The sequence below is a fragment of the Protomyctophum bolini genome (genome assembly GCF_963924005.1).
Source record: "Protomyctophum bolini genome assembly, chromosome: 2".
NCBI lineage: Eukaryota > Metazoa > Chordata > Actinopteri > Myctophiformes > Myctophidae > Protomyctophum > Protomyctophum bolini.
This window is the reverse complement of record NC_137863.1, coordinates 33,624,633-33,642,780: the sequence shown is the minus strand read 5'-3', so window position 1 is coordinate 33,642,780 and position 18,148 is coordinate 33,624,633. Positions and strand designations below refer to the sequence as shown.

Sequence of the window (18,148 nt, the reverse complement as noted above, 5' to 3'; positions counted from 1 at the left end):
CCTCTGCTGCACTGTTGATTTTGTCGACTAAAACTAAGACGAAAAATGTTCGTGCGTGCGTGAATTTGGCAGCCATTTCATTGTATATTCTTTCAACGATCCATATGAGGTCTTTAGTATAGGACTTTAGGACTCTGGAGTAGCCTAACATCAAGGTTAATGAATGACAAAACCACTCTGAATAGTCTACCAATTGTGATAAATGACGGATCAAAGGATCAATATTTGCAGAAGATGTGTAGGGGGGGGGGGGGGTCTACCAATTTACGCCACAATTTCCGTCCCAAGTTAGTGAATGGGAACATGATACTGCACAGGTAGCAACAGAGCTGTACCTACAGTACAGCCTACACCTGGGACGTGCACACATAGACATCAAAGGGGGCTTCAGCCCCTGCCCTTTTACCGGTCTGTGAAACAAGTGCCCTCTCCAGACCACGAATGCAACATTTACTACAAGAAATGCAAATGCCACTCCTTTCCTTCCATCATGCCATGCCGGAAGGCAGCATTCAGGAGAATTGCTTTTTTTCTGAAGTCTTAGTATTTTGCGTTGAACAAATTTGTTTTAGAAATCCATGTCGTACATCGCATCTCCACTAGAGTGCTGGGTTGCGCCCTGGAAATATCTGATCTACAAGCTCTCAATGCATCGCAGATCTGCTATTTTCGCTATTTCACGGCCGGGCTACACCAGGCTTTTACACGCACTTAAAATAGGACTGGACCTAACAGCACGTGTGTGCGCATACGCGCACAAAATCGCCCGGTATAGGCTATAGAGCGTGGCAGTCCCTCCCCCTTTCAGAACAACGAGTGGCCCAGGAAATGAATCCCAATGGATTTTGCCCATAGACATTTCATAAAGTATTTATTTAAAGACCTTTTAAGTGTCGTACTAAGCCAACTCGAGTCGTGACAAATCATGACAATATTTTGGACAAAACAAATAATTACATAGAAGGAAAACAACAAAAAGAGTGTTGTAACCTGCCGTTTTTTTCTACTTTCTAATTCTTTGTTTGGCCCGAAAAATTGTGTTTGTTGTCATGATTTGTCACGACAAGAGTTGGCTTTGTCCGCAGCGTAAATGTCTTTAAATAAATACTTTCTGAAATGTCTATGAGGAAAATGAACGGAGAATCATTTCCTGGGCCATGGTAGGGTAGGGGCCAGACGCTCTATCCACACTTTTCCTGGGCTGTGTGTGCTCCAGTTCCTGTCGATTTGATCCAATGCAAGCCAATGCAACTGGTCAGATGACCAATGATATCCAATGAAATCAACAGGAACTGGAGCACACACAGCCCAGGAAAAGTGTGGATAGTCCAAAAGTGCCCTCTTACGGGATTTCAACCCCTGCCTCTCTCTCTAACGCTCTCTGCACGTCCCTGGTAGCCTACACTGAACACTCTGCATCTTTAAATGTGTCCGTGTCCCGGCCCGCCCCGGACTCCTCCTCCTCTCTCAGTGACACATGCCCGCAGAGCCTCTTTTTAGTCCGCGGCCAGTGTCACCGCCTTCAGTGGAAATGAAATGACAAAACCAGAGGCTGGTGGCGCTCCTCTTATTATTAGACAAAAAGCAACAAAAATAAAAAAAGAATAGCCATGGCTTGTATCGGCAACAACAGCACATCAACGCAAACCCAGATCATCAGAAGAACAAATTAACGCGATATTATCAATAGGTAGCTTTAATTCTGCTCGTTCTAAGCGGTAGGTAGTATATATATAGTATTGCTACTGCGTGCCAAAAAAAAGAAAGAGAGCGGGGAGAAGAAAAAAAAGAAGGAAAAAAAAGAATGGACGTCGATGGAATAGAATCATGAAACCTCCACCACTGCTATCATCGGACTGAAGCCAGTCAGCCAGCCCAGCCAGCCAGGGGGGGATCCGGGGGAAGAAACCTCTGCATGTTCGCCTTCGGTCGGTGCTGCTGCCTAGCTGCTGTGTGTGTATGTGAATGTGCGCGTGCGTGTGTGAGTGCGCCCCGCGCCGCAGCAGCACTAGGAGGGGAACTTCTTTAGCAGCACCCGTGATTTTGTCTTCTACATTATTATTATTATTATTATTATTATTTCCCCTTTTGATGTCACACCACCACCACCGGGACGCGATCGGAATTAAAATTTTCTTCTGTCCCCGATGAGAATCAATCTCCGGAGGAGCGGCTCTGCTGTGATGGTGACTGCGATGATGATGTCGAATAAAAGCGTGGAATGGCTGCAGGAGGAGCTGGAGTCCTCCGGCGGCGGCGGGTCCTCCGGCGGCGGCTCGTCCTCCTCCTCGCCGCCGTCGCCGCTGCTGCTGCTGCTCGACTGCCGCTCGCACGAGCTGTACGAGTCCTCGCACATCGAGTCGGCCATCAACCTGGCCATCCCGGGCCTCATGCTCCGCCGGCTGAAGAAGGGCAACCTGCCGATCCGCTCCATCATCCCCAACAACGAGGACAAGGAGCGGTTCGCGCGGCGCTGCAAGACGGACGTGGTGGTGCTCTACGACGAGGCGACGTCCGAGCGACAGCAGGACGCGGCGCTGGGGAGCTCCGTGCTCGGCTTGCTACTGCAGAAGCTCCGCGACGACGGATGCAAGGCGTTTTATCTGGAGGGTAAGGATTATGGAATAATAATAGCATCCAAAACTATGTGTTTTTTTTATTTTTTATCTAGGAGTGGAGGTTTTTTTATTAGTATTATTTATTTTAATCTGGCTCCAGTTGTATCGAGAAGGAAGGAAGTGTTGACAAGTTATGAAACAATCCAACATATCGGCATGCCAGCAGCACTGTGCTGGTGAAACCAGGCTATCAGTTATTATAGCTCAACCTCTGGTGGCAAAATGTTTAATAATAAAGTGTAAATGTTGTTTACACGGGGCGCCATGGTCGCTCTGCTTCAAACCTAAAGGAGTCGAGCAGAGTTGTTACTTTGTAATTAGCCTACCCTCCTTGTGGAAGTTTGCGGCTATACAAGTTTATGGCGGTTTGATGATAACACAAGAACAAGTTAATATGTCACTTATTATGATGGTCATTGCAATACTAATCTTAAATCAAGTGTGAATGAACTTGAACGGCATTTGGCGGTGGATTATAGTTTGCAATGTTGTAAAGATGTAACTGTCTATGGTAGGGCTATAGGCTACTTGACAACAGTCTGTTTCAGAGGTTGTCAAAATCAAGTTTGAGTTTGACAATAAGCAGAATACGGTCACTCTATTGTCATTTAAATGTAACGTATGTTGTTCATATGGGCGACACATACAGCGGAATGTCTCCCAAAGGAAAAGAGTCTATGCTTCAATATGTTTTCAATTAATGCTGCAAAATGGCCCCGCCATGTTGTGCTCCTTCAGGAAAAGACGTGCATTTTTTTTCTTCATGAATGAACATGAAGGGAAAGAAACGGCACCGTCAGGCAACACTTTAGAAACTCTACCGAGCAAGAAGGCAGCAGCGATAGAAGAACACAAAAATGAATTCATATAGCTACTCGATCGGGTCGGTGTCATGAAATAAAAAAATCACCAGTTTAAAAAAAATGTAGGCCTACGTTCGTTTATGAATCACGACCACAGAAATGTGTTCCTTTCCCAGGCCAGTAGTCTCAGCAATAAGCACACTGAGTTGTCATTCACAAAAAGTCCACTATACTGAGCAGTGTTGTAGCAGACACTGTCTTTCATAATGTCTATGATTCATGTTTTCTGAATGGAGAATGATATGTCAGAGCTGCTATGTTACTGGTATCTGTCAGAGCTGCTCTGTTACTGGTATCTGTTACTGGTATCTGTCAGAGCTGTTGTTACTGGTATCTGTTACTGGTATATGTCAGAGCTGCTCTGTTACTAACTTACTGGTATCACAATTACCATGTGGTTTTATATCACTGGTTCCCAAACGTTTTCATTTCATGTCAAGGACCCCCAAAATGACACTAATTGGCCCACGGACCCCCATTTGAAAAGATATGCCATGCAGTGACCCCCATAAGAGAAGATTTTTACGGCAACAGTGATTTTCAACCAGTTTAATTTCAAGGACCCCCCAGTTTTACATGCATTTTAGGCTATAGGGACCCCCCCCATTTAATGGCATTTCTATCTCTGGGACCCCCAATTTATATTGTAAAATCAATGTTGATTTAACTCTGAGAGTTATTTGTACACTCTCAGAGTTACAGACCCATAAGGGTCCATTTGGTTCCTAATTATCATTTAGCTGGGGACCCCCTGGAACTTCCTCAAGGACCCCACTTTGGGAACCACTGTTTTAAATGATAAAATATAAGACTGTACGTACACGTTCGCCGCCCTATATGGATACTTTGGCTATCATTCGTATTGCAATACCAGTTTAGTTTCACATCTCTATTCCTATTCAGTATACATCATAGCCTACTATATTATTTTATTATTTTTTATTTTGCTACAATTACACATTTACTGTTATTGAATTCCAGCATTAATTAATTCCTGGCTTTTGTGGTTCAAGCCTTTATTTATTCTTTATACATTTCATGCAGATTTAAAGTTTTCTTTTGGTGTCATTATTAATGTACAGCCAGTCACATTCAATAGGAATGATAGAAATAAATACACCAGTATGTGTAGAAGACCAAATTATATACTGTACGTATTGCTTAGTCAAGGTGACTGTCCTAATATTATCCAGTTAAAGGGAAACTTCACCCTTTTTGCAAAAAATGTTAATGATGTTATAGAAGATTTAGAACACTTTCCTGGGGGTCTTTATGTGGGCAATATGTGGTTTAAGATATTTTAGATGTTAGCAGTGAGCCCAGTGTCTCTGATGTCATGGACACTGGGATCACTTACTTCCTGGACCCCCGTCCCAAATATATTGGCAGAAAGTAGCCGATCATGAGCTGGTCAATCATTTGTTTACAAACATTGAGACTGGTCGCACGGGTGACTGTTTCATGTAATCAATTCCCAACAGATCTCCAAACCTGTTGTTTTGGGGAGCGCTGGTTTCAGTCCATTCAACCTCCTCTTGTGAGTTGGCTAGTGAGATCTGAGATGCACCCTATATAGGAGACATTTATACTTAATTTTGCAACAGTATTGCGCACAGAGAACAGCTGATATAAAAGCTCACATCGCATCACGGACGTGACTGTTGTGAGCGTAGAGGTCTGCATGTGCGACACCATTGCGGGATGGAGAATATACATTATAATTGATGGGCTGCAGGTGCGCGTACAGCCATGGACAAACAGGCTCTTCTGCCGTTATCATGAGTCCACCTCCCTTTCTTATGACAGTGACTGGAGGTGTGGTTTTGAAGACAACTGTTTTGAATTGCTATTACTGTTCACACACAACAGAAACCAAGGATTATATACATGTATTTCAAGGGCGAGAGATCACAATAAAAATCCTAATCATTCTTCCTCCACACTGCCACACTGGGAGAAAAACAGCATCTGAAAGTTTGGGGCATTTTTTTTACACGTGAGAGCAGTTAGAACTCTTCCATTGCATGTTATGAGAGGTGAGGTTCTTGTGCGGCCGGTCTGCGTGCACATGCTGGTGCTTATCAGTGTGACGTCGTCTGATAAAGCGTCTATAGATCGGCTATTTTCGCAGGATGTTCACCTACTATGACATGCCCATGATTAGGGAGGCTAGGGGTTCATGTGGTTAACCCATTCATGGCGGGAACCCCTTTTGGTGTTTTAAGCATTATGTTATGCTTTAGCTATTGAAAAATAACAGATCTACAAGCTTGTAGGTCTGCTATTTTTGAAAAATCGTGGGAATGTGGCGCAAATCTTTGAATATATATTCTTTCATAGCGAATGTTTTTAACTCAAATCTTTGCTTCTGCATATGGGGGGTCCCTGGAACTACATATTTTCAGAAGGGGGTCGGCGGCCAAATCCAGATATTTCTGGGGGTCCTTGACATGAAATAGGTTGAGCACCACATATAGGTTTTTCAGAAAACTGTGTAGGATTTAGAAGACATTTTGTAGAATTGTCCCTCAGGTCAAACAAACATTCTCTTCAACAAATCATTTTCTTTGGTCCTCCCTCCCCCTCCCCCCAGGGGGCTTCAACAAATTCCAGTCTGAGTACCCCGAGCACTGCGAGACCAACCTGGACTGCTCCTCCTCGTGTCCGAGCAGCTCGCCGCCGGCCTCCGTCCTGGGCCTGGGGGGGCTGCGCATCAGCTCCGACTGCTCGGACGGAGAGTCGGACCGCGAGCCGGGCAGCGCCACGGAGTCGTCGGAGGGCTGCAGCCCACTGCTGCCCATGAGCAACCAGCCGGCGTTCCCCGTCCAGATCCTGCCGTACCTCTTCCTGGGCTGTGCCAAAGACTCCACCAACCTGGACGTGCTGGGGAAGCACAACATCAAGTACATCCTCAACGTGACGCCCAACCTGCCCAACATGTTCGAGCACGACGGAGACTTCAAGTACAAACAGATCCCCATATCCGACCACTGGAGCCAAAACCTGTCTCAGTTTTTCCCAGAGGCCATCTCGTTCATCGGTAAGTCGATCGGGGGGGGGGGGGGGGGGAGTGTGTGTGTGCGTGCACGCCAGCCATATGAGTAGGTTCAGTATTATGGTTGTGTGGGTGTTTGTTAAAGCTGTGTTTATGTGTGGTCTACCCCCCCCCCCCCCCCCCCCCCCCAAATATCTTTTTGTACACTCTGTCTAGAGTCACTGTTGTTTTTGGCAGCTAATCTACAAGCTCACAACGCGTCGCGCTGCGACACGTCAGCTTGTAGATCGACTATTTTCAGCATGCAACCAAGTGTGAAATGACTTGTATTGGATCTCTTGTACACTAGTCCCTTCCTAACATTTTCTCATCTAGCTCATCTAGCCTGCATTTTTCAAACATGGGGAATTGTTACTCTTCACATACAAAAGGTAGTAGTTGGGGAATAGGGCAAATAATAATAATAATAATAATAATAACTAGAAAAGTTTGGTTGCCGCAGTCTCTTACATAGGCCCCTCCCTAATTAGAAAATGTCCATAACGCTTGCATAGTTTGGTCTTCTGCCCCTGCAAGGTTAATTCATGTCTTTATAAACGATTATAAAACATTGGTTACGTAACCAATTAACAACAGCCAATTAGCTACTACAAACGCTATGCAAAGCTCGGCCAATCACAGCGGAAGTTAGGTAGGTTACTCCGAAAAAGGAAAATAATAAAGTGTGACAATAACTATATAATAATAATAATAATAATCTGCTCTGCTTTTGAGTCCTGATCTCCATGTCACTCACTAATCTATTTTCAGTATTCTAATAGATTCCCATAATTCCTGCTGTTGGAAGTTCTCTGGGGAGAAGGGAAACCCCTCCTTGTTTTAATGGGTCCACACTGGAACGCAAAGGTCTTTAGTTGGCTCTTGGGGGGAATGACCAGACCGCTGGAATGCTTGTTTGTTTTTGACCCATTTGGGACGGGAACCCCTTTTGGTGTTGTAAGCATTATGTTATGCAGAAATGAAAAATCACACACGTGTGAACTGAGTGGTGCAATTCCCCCACCCCCCCCTCTCTCTGTTTCTGGCGCCCCTTACTGGTATTAATAAGTCACATACTCGTCCTCATTTACACAGGTACACAGACATTGCTGGTTGTAGGAGTGGTTGCACCACTCAAAAATAGCAGATCTACATGTACAAGCTCATAGCGCGGCTAGGAGCTTGTAGATGGGGGTCCCTGAAACAACATATTTTCAGATGGGGGTCAGCAGCCAATTACATATATTTCTGGGGGTCCTTAACATGAAAATGTTTGAGAACCACTGACATAGAAACATACGTTTTTTTTAGAAAACTGTCAGGATTCAGAAGACATTCGTAGAATCGCCCTCAGGTCTAAATGGGTTAAATGGGCGTAAAAATGACATGCAGGGGTCAGGGAAGAGAGGGGGTGACGGGTCATGGCAGCGCTGTATATAAGGTTGATGTTACAATCTACGGTAGCTATTTGTGCAGTAATATACAAAGATTATACAGTACTGTACCATAACCTTACAGTAACGGGGACCCAAATGTTAGTCTCAGAGCACAGTTATGCAGTTATGCTTTGTTGTAAGTTGTTGATCTCTTAAAATATTATACTAACTGGAAACAAGATATCACACTCGTGTGAAGTGAGAAGCGCTCTTATCATCATACATCATCGCCATACATTGCATTCCGTGCTCAGCAAATCAAATCATCACATTCAGTGCTACACACGAACACACATACAAAGCTGTGAATATAAGAGTGTGTGTGTGTGTGTGTGTGTGTGTGTGTGTGTGCCATACAGTGTCGTAGAGAGCATAGTTGGCATTCTATACAGAATCAGAAAAAGACAGGTTTTACAATACAGCCAGGTGGCATATTGTGAAAAAATAAAACATGATTCTTCAAGTGAAACAAGGTATTTTGCTGTGTTTTGGGCATTCGCACTTGGATGCGGATGCACTTGTGTTTTTTACGTATGCCTTTCATATTGCTGAGTGAGCACACACCACATATAAAATTAATTTGGCATCCTCAGTAATGAAGAGCAGTATGAAGAGTTTGTGAGCCAACTGACCCCAATCCTGCGAGAAGAGAGGCGGTTAAAGAGGGTGCGGATGGGCTGCCATAGGGAGAGAGAGTGTGTGTGGCTTAACCCATTCTGGCCGGGGAACCCCTTTTAGTGTTTTTAGCATTATGTTTTACTTTAGCTATTGAAAAATAGCAGATCTACAAGCTCATCTACAAGCTTGTAGGTCTGCTATGAAAAATCGTGAAAATGTAGTGCAAAGCTTTGAATATATATTCTTTCAGAGCCAACATTTTTAGCTCAAATATTGCTCCTGAAACAACACTTATTTTCAGATGGGGGGGGGGGGGTCAGCGGCCAATTACATATAAGCTTGGGGGTCCTTGACATGAAAATGTTTGAGAACGACTGACATAGAAATATGAGGTTTTTCAGAAAACTGTCATGAATTAGAAGACATTTGTAGAATCCTCCTCGGGTCTAAGTGCGTTAACACTTATTCAAGTGATAGTGCAGAGGTTTGCAACTGATAGAAGGCACATGGATGTGTAGCCTGTTAATAATGCAGGAGGATTCTGTCCATGATGTACAGTACAAAGACTTATGAAGCAGAAAGAACCAGACCACATCCCCCTGGAAATGAGGGCCGATTCATACTCCTATTTTCCCGCTGTAGTGCCGAAATGAAACACTGAATTAGAAAATAGCAGTTCCCCTTTATTCCAAAACTAGGGGCACACCGTTATTGAAAACAGCTTGAATGTAGTATTTGTTATTTTAAAAAGTTCTAACTTTTTGAAAGCTTCCCCAGAAAACATTGATTTTCAACATACGTAATTATTATAAAATATCTGCTAAAACCGATACCGATATTGCATTTTAAGGCCAATTTCGGGCAATACAGATAAAACGATACTATATAGCAGTGGTTCTCAACCAGTGGTCCGGGGACCACCAGTGGTCCTTGAGGCGGTTCCAGGTGGCCCCCAGCTAAATGATGGAGAGTTGGTAACCAAATGGACCCTTATAAACCTTTAACTCTTGAGAGCGTAGACACTCAAGAGTTACATTATTGTTAAACATCTGCATTGCTTAATTTACAAGAAGTCTACACAATTTGAGAATGTAGAAGAATTGTTATTTTGATCAATGTTTGCCTGTTATCTCTCCTAATGGTACCAACATCAATACAGCATGGAATTGTGGACAAAATGTTATCCAACGAAAATGTCTGGAAAATGTCCCTGGAACATATTTTCAGATGGGGATCGGTGGCTAATTATGGATATTTTTGAGGGTCCTTGACATGAAAATGTTTGAAAACGACTGACATAGATTTTCTTTTCAAGATTTAGAAGACATTCTTTTAAAGATGGAGTGCCATGATTTTTGTACTTTTTTCTGTTTTGCATGTGTCTATGGAGTTAACATAATATCTCTCTCTCTCCAGACGAGGCCCGCTCTAAGAAGTGTGGCATCCTGGTCCACTGCCTGGCGGGCATCAGCCGCTCGGTGACCGTCACCGTGGCGTACCTGATGCAGAAGCTCAACCTGTCGCTCAACGACGCCTATGACTTCGTCAAGCGCAAGAAGTCCAACATCTCGCCCAACTTCAACTTCATGGGCCAGCTGCTGGACTTCGAGCGGACGCTGGGCCTCCACAGCCCCCCCTGCGACAACCACTCCTCCTCCTCCTCCTCCTCCTCGCCCACCACCGGCCACCACCAACACCACCACCACCACCACCACCACCGCCACCACGAGCAGCTCTTCTTCACCACGCCCACCAATCACAACGTGTTTCAGCTGGACACGCTGGACTCCACATGAGGATTGGTCCGTCCGACCCGTCCGTTCCCCCACCCCCCCTCTCCTGGTTGGTTGGTGGCGGAGGAGGAGGGGCGGGTTACCACGGTAACTGCGGTGGCTGTGCTCATGGAGGAAGCAGTCGTTTTGTTAATGAATGTTTTTAGTCTCTCTCTCTCCCCCCCTTGTTGTCTGAGAGAGCGACCCCCCCCCCCCCCCCCGCGCGGTGGTGGTGGTGACAGGACAGGGGATGTCGCAGACGATGATGATGATGGTGGTGGTGGTGGTGGTGGGGTGGGGTGGTCCTGCTTTGGAACGAACCTCGGACAGACTCCACCTTTTGGGAATGGCCTTCTCTGTCACAATGGGGGGGCGGGGGGGGGAGGGAAAGTTACTGACTGCAAAACATGGAAGGCTATAGCCTGATTTTTCACGTATGGTATCCGACATCGGATTATGGCGGGAATAGCAGATCTACAAGCTACGAAGGGGCCGCGGCGCAAAGCTTGCAGATCGGCTATTTCCACGATGCGCGACACAGTGCGCGGGGGGCCGAGGATAAATCGGGGCACAACAGACAGAAGGCCAGACAGCTTCATACAAAGATAAGGAACGTAGTGGGATCTCGACAGCGCTTGATTTTTTTAGGAGATGGCAAACAAACATCCTCGCTGTCTTTGATGCTCAGCTCTCACGCTGAGCTGATTGGTGCCAAGTGGAGAATCTGGGATTTTCTAGGAGGCGAATCTCACTCTACTGAATGTAGAGTTTTAAAAACCAAGGAATTAACACAGACACACAATGTATGTATGTGTGTGTGTGTGTGTGTGTGTGTGTGTGTGTGTGTGTGTGTGTGTGTGTGTGTGTGTGTGTGTGCGTGTGCGTGTGTAATGTACGGACAGTCCTTAATTAAGTGAGTATGTCTATTATGTATTTTGTATATTTTGTGTACATTTATGTACAAATGTATACCTATATATACTGTACGCATAATAATCTTTGTCCAAAAAAAAAAAGGAAGAAAAAACTCAAAAGTAATCCATTCCAATAATGGCTTAAGAGATTGTAATACTAAAGAAAATGTGGGTTGACGGACGCTAGGGCAACAAAAGAGAACGTATTGCGATATTTCTACTTGTCTTTTTCTTTTGTAGTCTTTCTTTCTTTCTTTCTTTTTTTTCCTTTTTTCCACCATAGGGTTTGCAATGACCTAACGCAGTTTGCACAGTGGCACAGTTGCACAGTGGCGTAACCAGTAACAGTGGTGAACCAGTGCTGAGGGCAGGCAGATAAAGAGACATTCACAGAGGAGAGGAGAGGAGAGGAGAGGAGAGGAGAGGAGAGGAGAGGAGAGGAGAGGAGAGGAGAGGAGAGGAGAAGCCAGTCCCAGGCTGTAACGAGACCCAGCAGCTGGACAGCAGCCCAGTGGGGGGGACTGGGGGGGACGACTAGCCATGAGGCTAGAGAGGGTTATGGCTGAGGTCAATGGCACGGGACTTGGAACCAGTGTTGTTTTTGGCAGCAACATTTTAGTTTTAGTTTTAGTCATAGTCTTTTGAATAGTTTTATTTAGTTTCAGTCACATTTTAGTCACCTGGAGTGTTTTAGTGTTAGTCTAGTTTTAGTCGACTAAATGTCATAAGATTTTATCGACTAAATCTACAATCGATTTAGTCGACTAAAATGTGTTTTGCTCACAACGCGTCACGTTGATCGGCTATTTTCAGCATGCAACCAAGCGTAAAATGACTTATACTGGATCTCTTGTCTATTAGTCCCTTCCTAACATTTAGTTTAGTTTTTATCCGTTGACGAAATTGTCAATACATTTAGTCTTAGTTTTAGTCACCATAGCTTAGTTTTCATTTAGTTTCCATTTAGTTTTCGTCAGTGAAAAAAGGTAGTCGACGAACATTTTTCGTCTTAGTTTTAGTCGACAAAAACAACACTGCTTGGAACATGGGTTCGAGGGGACAGTTTTTTATGTTGCGCCTTCGGATTAAACAAGAGTTCAACAGATAGTTGACTTTGCAGCTTGGATGCGAGACACCCACTCCAACACCCTTAACCATCCATCCATCCGTGAAGAAGGGAGTTTGAAGTTGTCTTGATGTTGCCAGTTGTTTATTTAACAGCCATCGCTTATTTTTAATCTTCTGAGCTCCTCTTCAGTCAAGAATGTATAATTAAAAGCTTCTGCCCGGAGGCTATACCATCTCAACATATTAGGCTTATAGAAATCAGGTTTGCCAAATCTTTGTCGATTGAGAAAATTTAGATTTTCTTTGCCACCGCAGGTCCAGGGTTGGATTGAATAGCAGGGCTATGAATGAGTAGCTAGTGTTACTAGTATTGTTTTGCTCTTGGGTTGGGAATGGTATGGTTTTTATTCATCTGGTGCAACATTTTGGGTAGCATTGCCAAGGAACATTTTGACAAGGAAGTGCCTAAAGAATTCTTGACTCCATTGCAACTTATTTTTATCCACGGGGGATTTCAGCTCGCATTAACCGAAGAACATCTCCCAGACAGTTTGCCCAAAGAATTTTCCCTGTATGTCACAACCCCATGGATTGACATGGATTCTCTTTGATTATAAACGTGCTACAGGCGTTGTGTACGATATATACCATGGCCTCTCCTGCATTCTTGCATGGTCGCCAGCGATTAGCCAACAATAATTGGCCACAGTTTAACCAAAAACAGAACGACCACCACCCTAAACCTGTCACTTGTAGTGTATTCGGCCATGTTTATATGTAATGAGGTTCTCGACTGGTCCTGAAGACCCAACACATAGCTGATCATTTTCTACCCTACCTGTCGGTTGCAGTCACCTGGTGAAGATTCACGCATTATAGATTCATGGAAATTACGGCTGCAACTATTTAATCATTTTTAATGATTGATTATTATATATTTATTACTTTTCAATTAATCAAATAATCGAGGAAAGCCCATTTCTTTCGATCATTTTTTAACATTTTAAAATAATGTCAATGAAAGATTTTTTATAGATGTTTCATAATCGACACAATCAATACATTTAGTCTGATTAAGCTCACAATCTGCCTCAAAAATGCGACTGGCTGTGAGCATGTTTGTAGATATTTATTTTATTTTATTTTATTTTTACATTTAAAAAAAAAATCTTTTAAAGCAGAAACACATTTTCAAAAATGATTCTATGGACGAACCCCTAATGAAAAGCAGCAGTTCTATAATGGGTCCCCAGGACTGTTGTGGGGTTGTCAAGCAGATCGAGGCCCATAGGATATACTGTCGGCTCAGATTGTAATGTGTCGTGGTGGTGGTGGTGGTGGTGTGGGGGGGGGGGGGGGGGGGGGGGGGTTTGTGGTGGTGGGACTGCAGGCCACAGACACAAACATGCACTTAGCTTCTTCAATAGCTTATTGTTTCCTCAAACGCATCGGAGAAAACGGAAAGAAGGGGAGATCTTTTCTACGAAAGAGGATCAAAGTCCATTTCCTCAAAGTCAAAGAAACATTTGTGTCTGAGTTGATTCACCCTTTAAGCCCCGGGTGTAAATTAAATCTATTATTTTCAAATACCTGAGCATGCTGTGGTACTGTGTGCTCTCTGACGAAAAAGGGGGTTGGATGTTGCTTTACCAGTTGAAAGACGAATGACGAGGGGTAGTTTTTTTAAACTACTGTTTTGCTGCCGAGCTTTTGGTGGCATTCAGTACGTAGCCAGGGAGGTTTCTGTCTGGGTCTCTGTCCACATCAGCGGTGTTTGAAAAACCCAACATGAAAATGTTACCTCGAAAAGCTGTCATGTTTTAAACCATTCAGGGCTGTGAATCAATCCCCTTTGGTGTTTTAAGCATTATGTTATACTTTAGCTATTGAAAAATAGCAGATCGACAAGCTTGTATAGATCTGCTATTTTTGAAATTTTTTGAATATATATTCTTCCAGAGCAAACGTTTTTTCAATTCTCAATTCTTTGCTCCCTGGAACTACATATTTTCAGATCGGGGTCAGCGACCAAATACATATAATTTTTGGGGTCCTTGACCTTGACATGAAATATTGACATAGAAACATGAGGTTTTTCAGAAATTTGACATTTTTTAAATTTCGACGTCAGGCCTAAATGGGTTAAAGATGGAAGCGTATTCCTTTTTTTCTTATGTCTCTGGGACACTGCACCGATACTACATTAACACCATGGGGAGTTTCCGAACAATTCCATCCTGGGCTTTAGTACTGTAGTAACAGAAGTGCAGATTGTTTGGCAAGCAGATGAAATGCGAGCCCTTAACTATCTTGGCAAGCTTACGTAACAGTTTCTTGGAGGAAAAGTGCTGTTAAATGGTTTCAAAGCAGCGGTGTGGACAGGGTGCACGACGGAAACAAAGAACCGAGTCTCACAGGGAGGGGACAGCTGGTGATTCTGACCAGGTTTGGTTTAGGTTGGCCTTATATAATCTTTCTAACTTGTTTCTAATGCTGACTGTTCAATACTCTTTGTATCTGACTTTGGAAAAGAAAAAGCAGAGTATTAAAAAAAAAAGGAAAAAAAAAAGTTTGTTAACTGTTATTTGAATCAAAAACAGTAATAATGGGACAGTTAACTGTCTTTTTACTGTAACGGGTCACAAGAGGTCCTTTTTGTTACTCTGCAATATGTCAAACACCTTTTTTTGCAGTATTTTGTATTAGATCTGAGACTTCTGAATTTATAATTCTTCTTTTTGTACTATATCTATTCTGTATAACTCTGTATACAAGACCCATGCTCTATGGCTTGTGGACTGAAGTATAACATTTCACCTGGGGTGTCTAAACTCTACAGGGCTCTATATCCAATACCAACCTGAGAAACAGCCCAGACACACACACACACACACACACACACACGCACACATCAGTGTTTTAGGCAGCAAATTTTGATTTTAGTTTTATAGTCTCTTAAATAGTTTTCACTTTTCAGTCCCATTTTAGTCACCTTGAATGCTTTAGTGTTTCGTTTTAGTCGACTGAATGTCATAAGATTTTAGTAGACTAAAGTTGATTTAGTCGACTAAAATGTATTTTGGTGGGCCTTGCTGAAAATAGCCGATCTACAAGCTTGTAGATCTGCTATTTTCAGCATGCAACCCAGTGTAAAATGAGTAAATGACTTATACTGGATGTCTTGTCCACTAGTCCCTTCCTAACATTTTAGTCTAGTTTTTAGCTGTTGACGAAATTGTCAATACATTTAGTCTTAGTTTTAGTCATCATAGTTTTAGTCAGTGGAAAAAGGTAGTCGTCATAGTTTTAGTCGACGAAAACAACACACACACACACACACACACATACAGCCGGAGCTGTGTGTTTTAGCATGCCAGTTATGTTTCACAAATACATGATTATGCCACCGGACTTAAAAATAACTACATTGAAATTTTCTGTCTTGTTTTGATATATTGTGCTATTATGCTATTCCTGTGGCCTTTCAATATGAATATATATCTAAATATATATGTTATGAGTTTATATGCAAAGTTGTTCCTGTCCTATTACAGCATCAAGAGATGAGAATAACGTTACCATGCTTGAATGGACTTCCCTCGTTTGAGGTCGTATCCCACTCACAATACGGAACATGTTATTAAGGACTCGATCACTTTTCACCCTAGGATTGAAATATATTTCAGTACGAAGCTTTTCTATTTAAAAAAGAAAACATTGTTGATTTCAAGCTGCTTTCTTCTTGTGTTTTGTGTGTGTCTTTGTAACAAAAATGAAAGAGAAACTTAAAGTCCTTTTCTCTGTTTGTAAATTTGCCAGATCGCAGGAACGGTGGTTTCTGTGTCATATGTTTGTAGCTAAATCTTGGTAAGAATGTGCTCGCGAGCTTGGGGAGGAAAGAGTGAGTGAGGAGGGTAGGAAGGAAGAGGGGGGGGGGGGGGGGGGACATGAGCAAAAGAAAAAGTGAATGATTAAAAATGTTACCTCACCGAGGAATTTTTCAGGGAATTTTTTGACAATGCATCTTGCATCAATGTTACAGCTTCAAACACGTTGAATAGCTGTTTTGTATTGTGCTGTAAAGGAGTTTTTAAAAGATGCAATCTGTCATGTGTATAAAAAATGGGGCTCGTTAAAAGGGGGCAGTTCACTTTTCTGTCTGCTGAAGGATATATGATTGACCCTATGTATTGTACAGTATATGGAAACCACACAAGACCTGTTTATACCGCAAATAAATATTGAATTATTTTTTCTTTAAAAAAAATGCCTATCATGATTATTTCTTATACCAAGGAGATGAATGTGTGTATTTGCATCGGCTTTGTGGGAAGAGATTTGCAGTACGGCTCTCAACCTGTGGGCAACACTTTTGATGATTGATACAATAACTAGAGATGTCCCGATACTGTATCGATATCGGAAAAGTATCGGTATTGGCCCTTATTTGGTCATATCGGTATCGGCAAATATGCCAGTCTAACCATGGATCCGACACAGGGGTAAGGGGTTGACATTATGGCGGGTAAAAATAATGTTGGGGCATGTGGAGTTTGCTTTGGAGTTGCCCAAACTGCAAGTGCACATTTGAGTGAGGAGTCTGCTATAAACACAACACAACATAGAACACCGGTATTCGGTATCGGCTAATACAGAAATTGAGGTATCGACATCCCTAAAAATAACATTAATACAGTATATAAAAAAATGTCTTTGTGAAACCAATAAGTATGTTAGTTCCATTGATCCAAGACGGAACACAATCAATTGTTTGACCGTTAACATAAACAAACATGCACCTGGCCCTGCACCCATCTGGCCACTTAATGTTGAGCAGTCGGATGGGTGGGCCACGGACGCTTTTAAAGAGGATGGGTGGGCCACGGACGCTTTTAAAGAGGATGGGTGGGCCACGGACGCTTTTAAAGAGGATGGGTGGGCCACGGACGCTTTTAAAGAGTGTATGCGCACATGCATAAGGTGAGTGGTAAAGTGAGTGGTAAAGTGAGTTTAACGTTGTTTAATTTAGTTTTTTGCGACTCAGTAGGCGTTCCCGCATACTGTAACTTCCGGGTATGATGATGATGTCACGCGCATACCCTCTATTAGCCATGCAGGCCGGCCAACACCTCAGACACCTCAGTACTGGCTGGTCTCTAAACTGCCTCCCCCTGGCCAGCCGGGGGCGCCTGATGGAGGGGAAAGGAACTTGTCGGAATAACGTGTTCCTTCCACGCGCTACGTCCAACCGGGGAAACTCCCCCCCTGTCAGGTGAAAAGAAGCGGCTTGGACTCCTCATCATGCATAGAAGGAAGCATGAGGTCAGTCCGTTGCTCTCCCCAGGTTGGCGGAGGGAGTGTATAGAGCCCAGGATTACATTAGATAATTTCCACTGGGTGGAAAAAATGCGTCACAAAATCGTGTGATAAAAATGATAGAAAAGATTGATGCCCAACAGGTGTGTATTCTTCACACACCCAGCTCAGAGTCTAAACAGTGACTGATGTGTGACTGACTGCACCAATCAGCCACCACCCACATCATATAGGCCTACCTGTTGTGTGTGGATGTAATCAATATAGGTTTATACATTTCTGTGTAATATCTGCTTTACGTCGATGAGGACATGAAACGGCTTAGCCACGTACACGCTGCAACAAAGAAGACTGTGAAATTCATTCAGTAAAGTAAATGATCACCATAACTGTCAGTGCTACAGCATGGATGCTGCCGACGCAGCTGCAGGAGGATTATTAGTAGACAAGGAAGCGCAGCATTATCAGCGTGCTGCATGGGGTATGTTCAAGTTCAAGTGCGCATTCAA

General features: G+C 43.3%; 1 protein-coding gene across 1 annotated transcript; it reads left to right on the top strand.

Moving 5' to 3' along the window:
• Positions 1-1,517: 1,517 nt before the first annotated feature.
• On the top strand, positions 1,518-11,379 carry LOC308326928 (dual specificity protein phosphatase 7-like). Its single transcript, XM_080780010.1, has 3 exons — positions 1,518-2,610; positions 6,075-6,521; positions 9,986-11,379. Exons 1-3 carry the CDS (start codon positions 2,148-2,150, stop codon positions 10,363-10,365), a joined length of 1,290 nt encoding a protein of 429 aa, XP_080636136.1. The 5' UTR covers positions 1,518-2,147; the 3' UTR covers positions 10,366-11,379.
• The last annotated feature ends 6,769 nt before the right edge of the window (positions 11,380-18,148 follow it).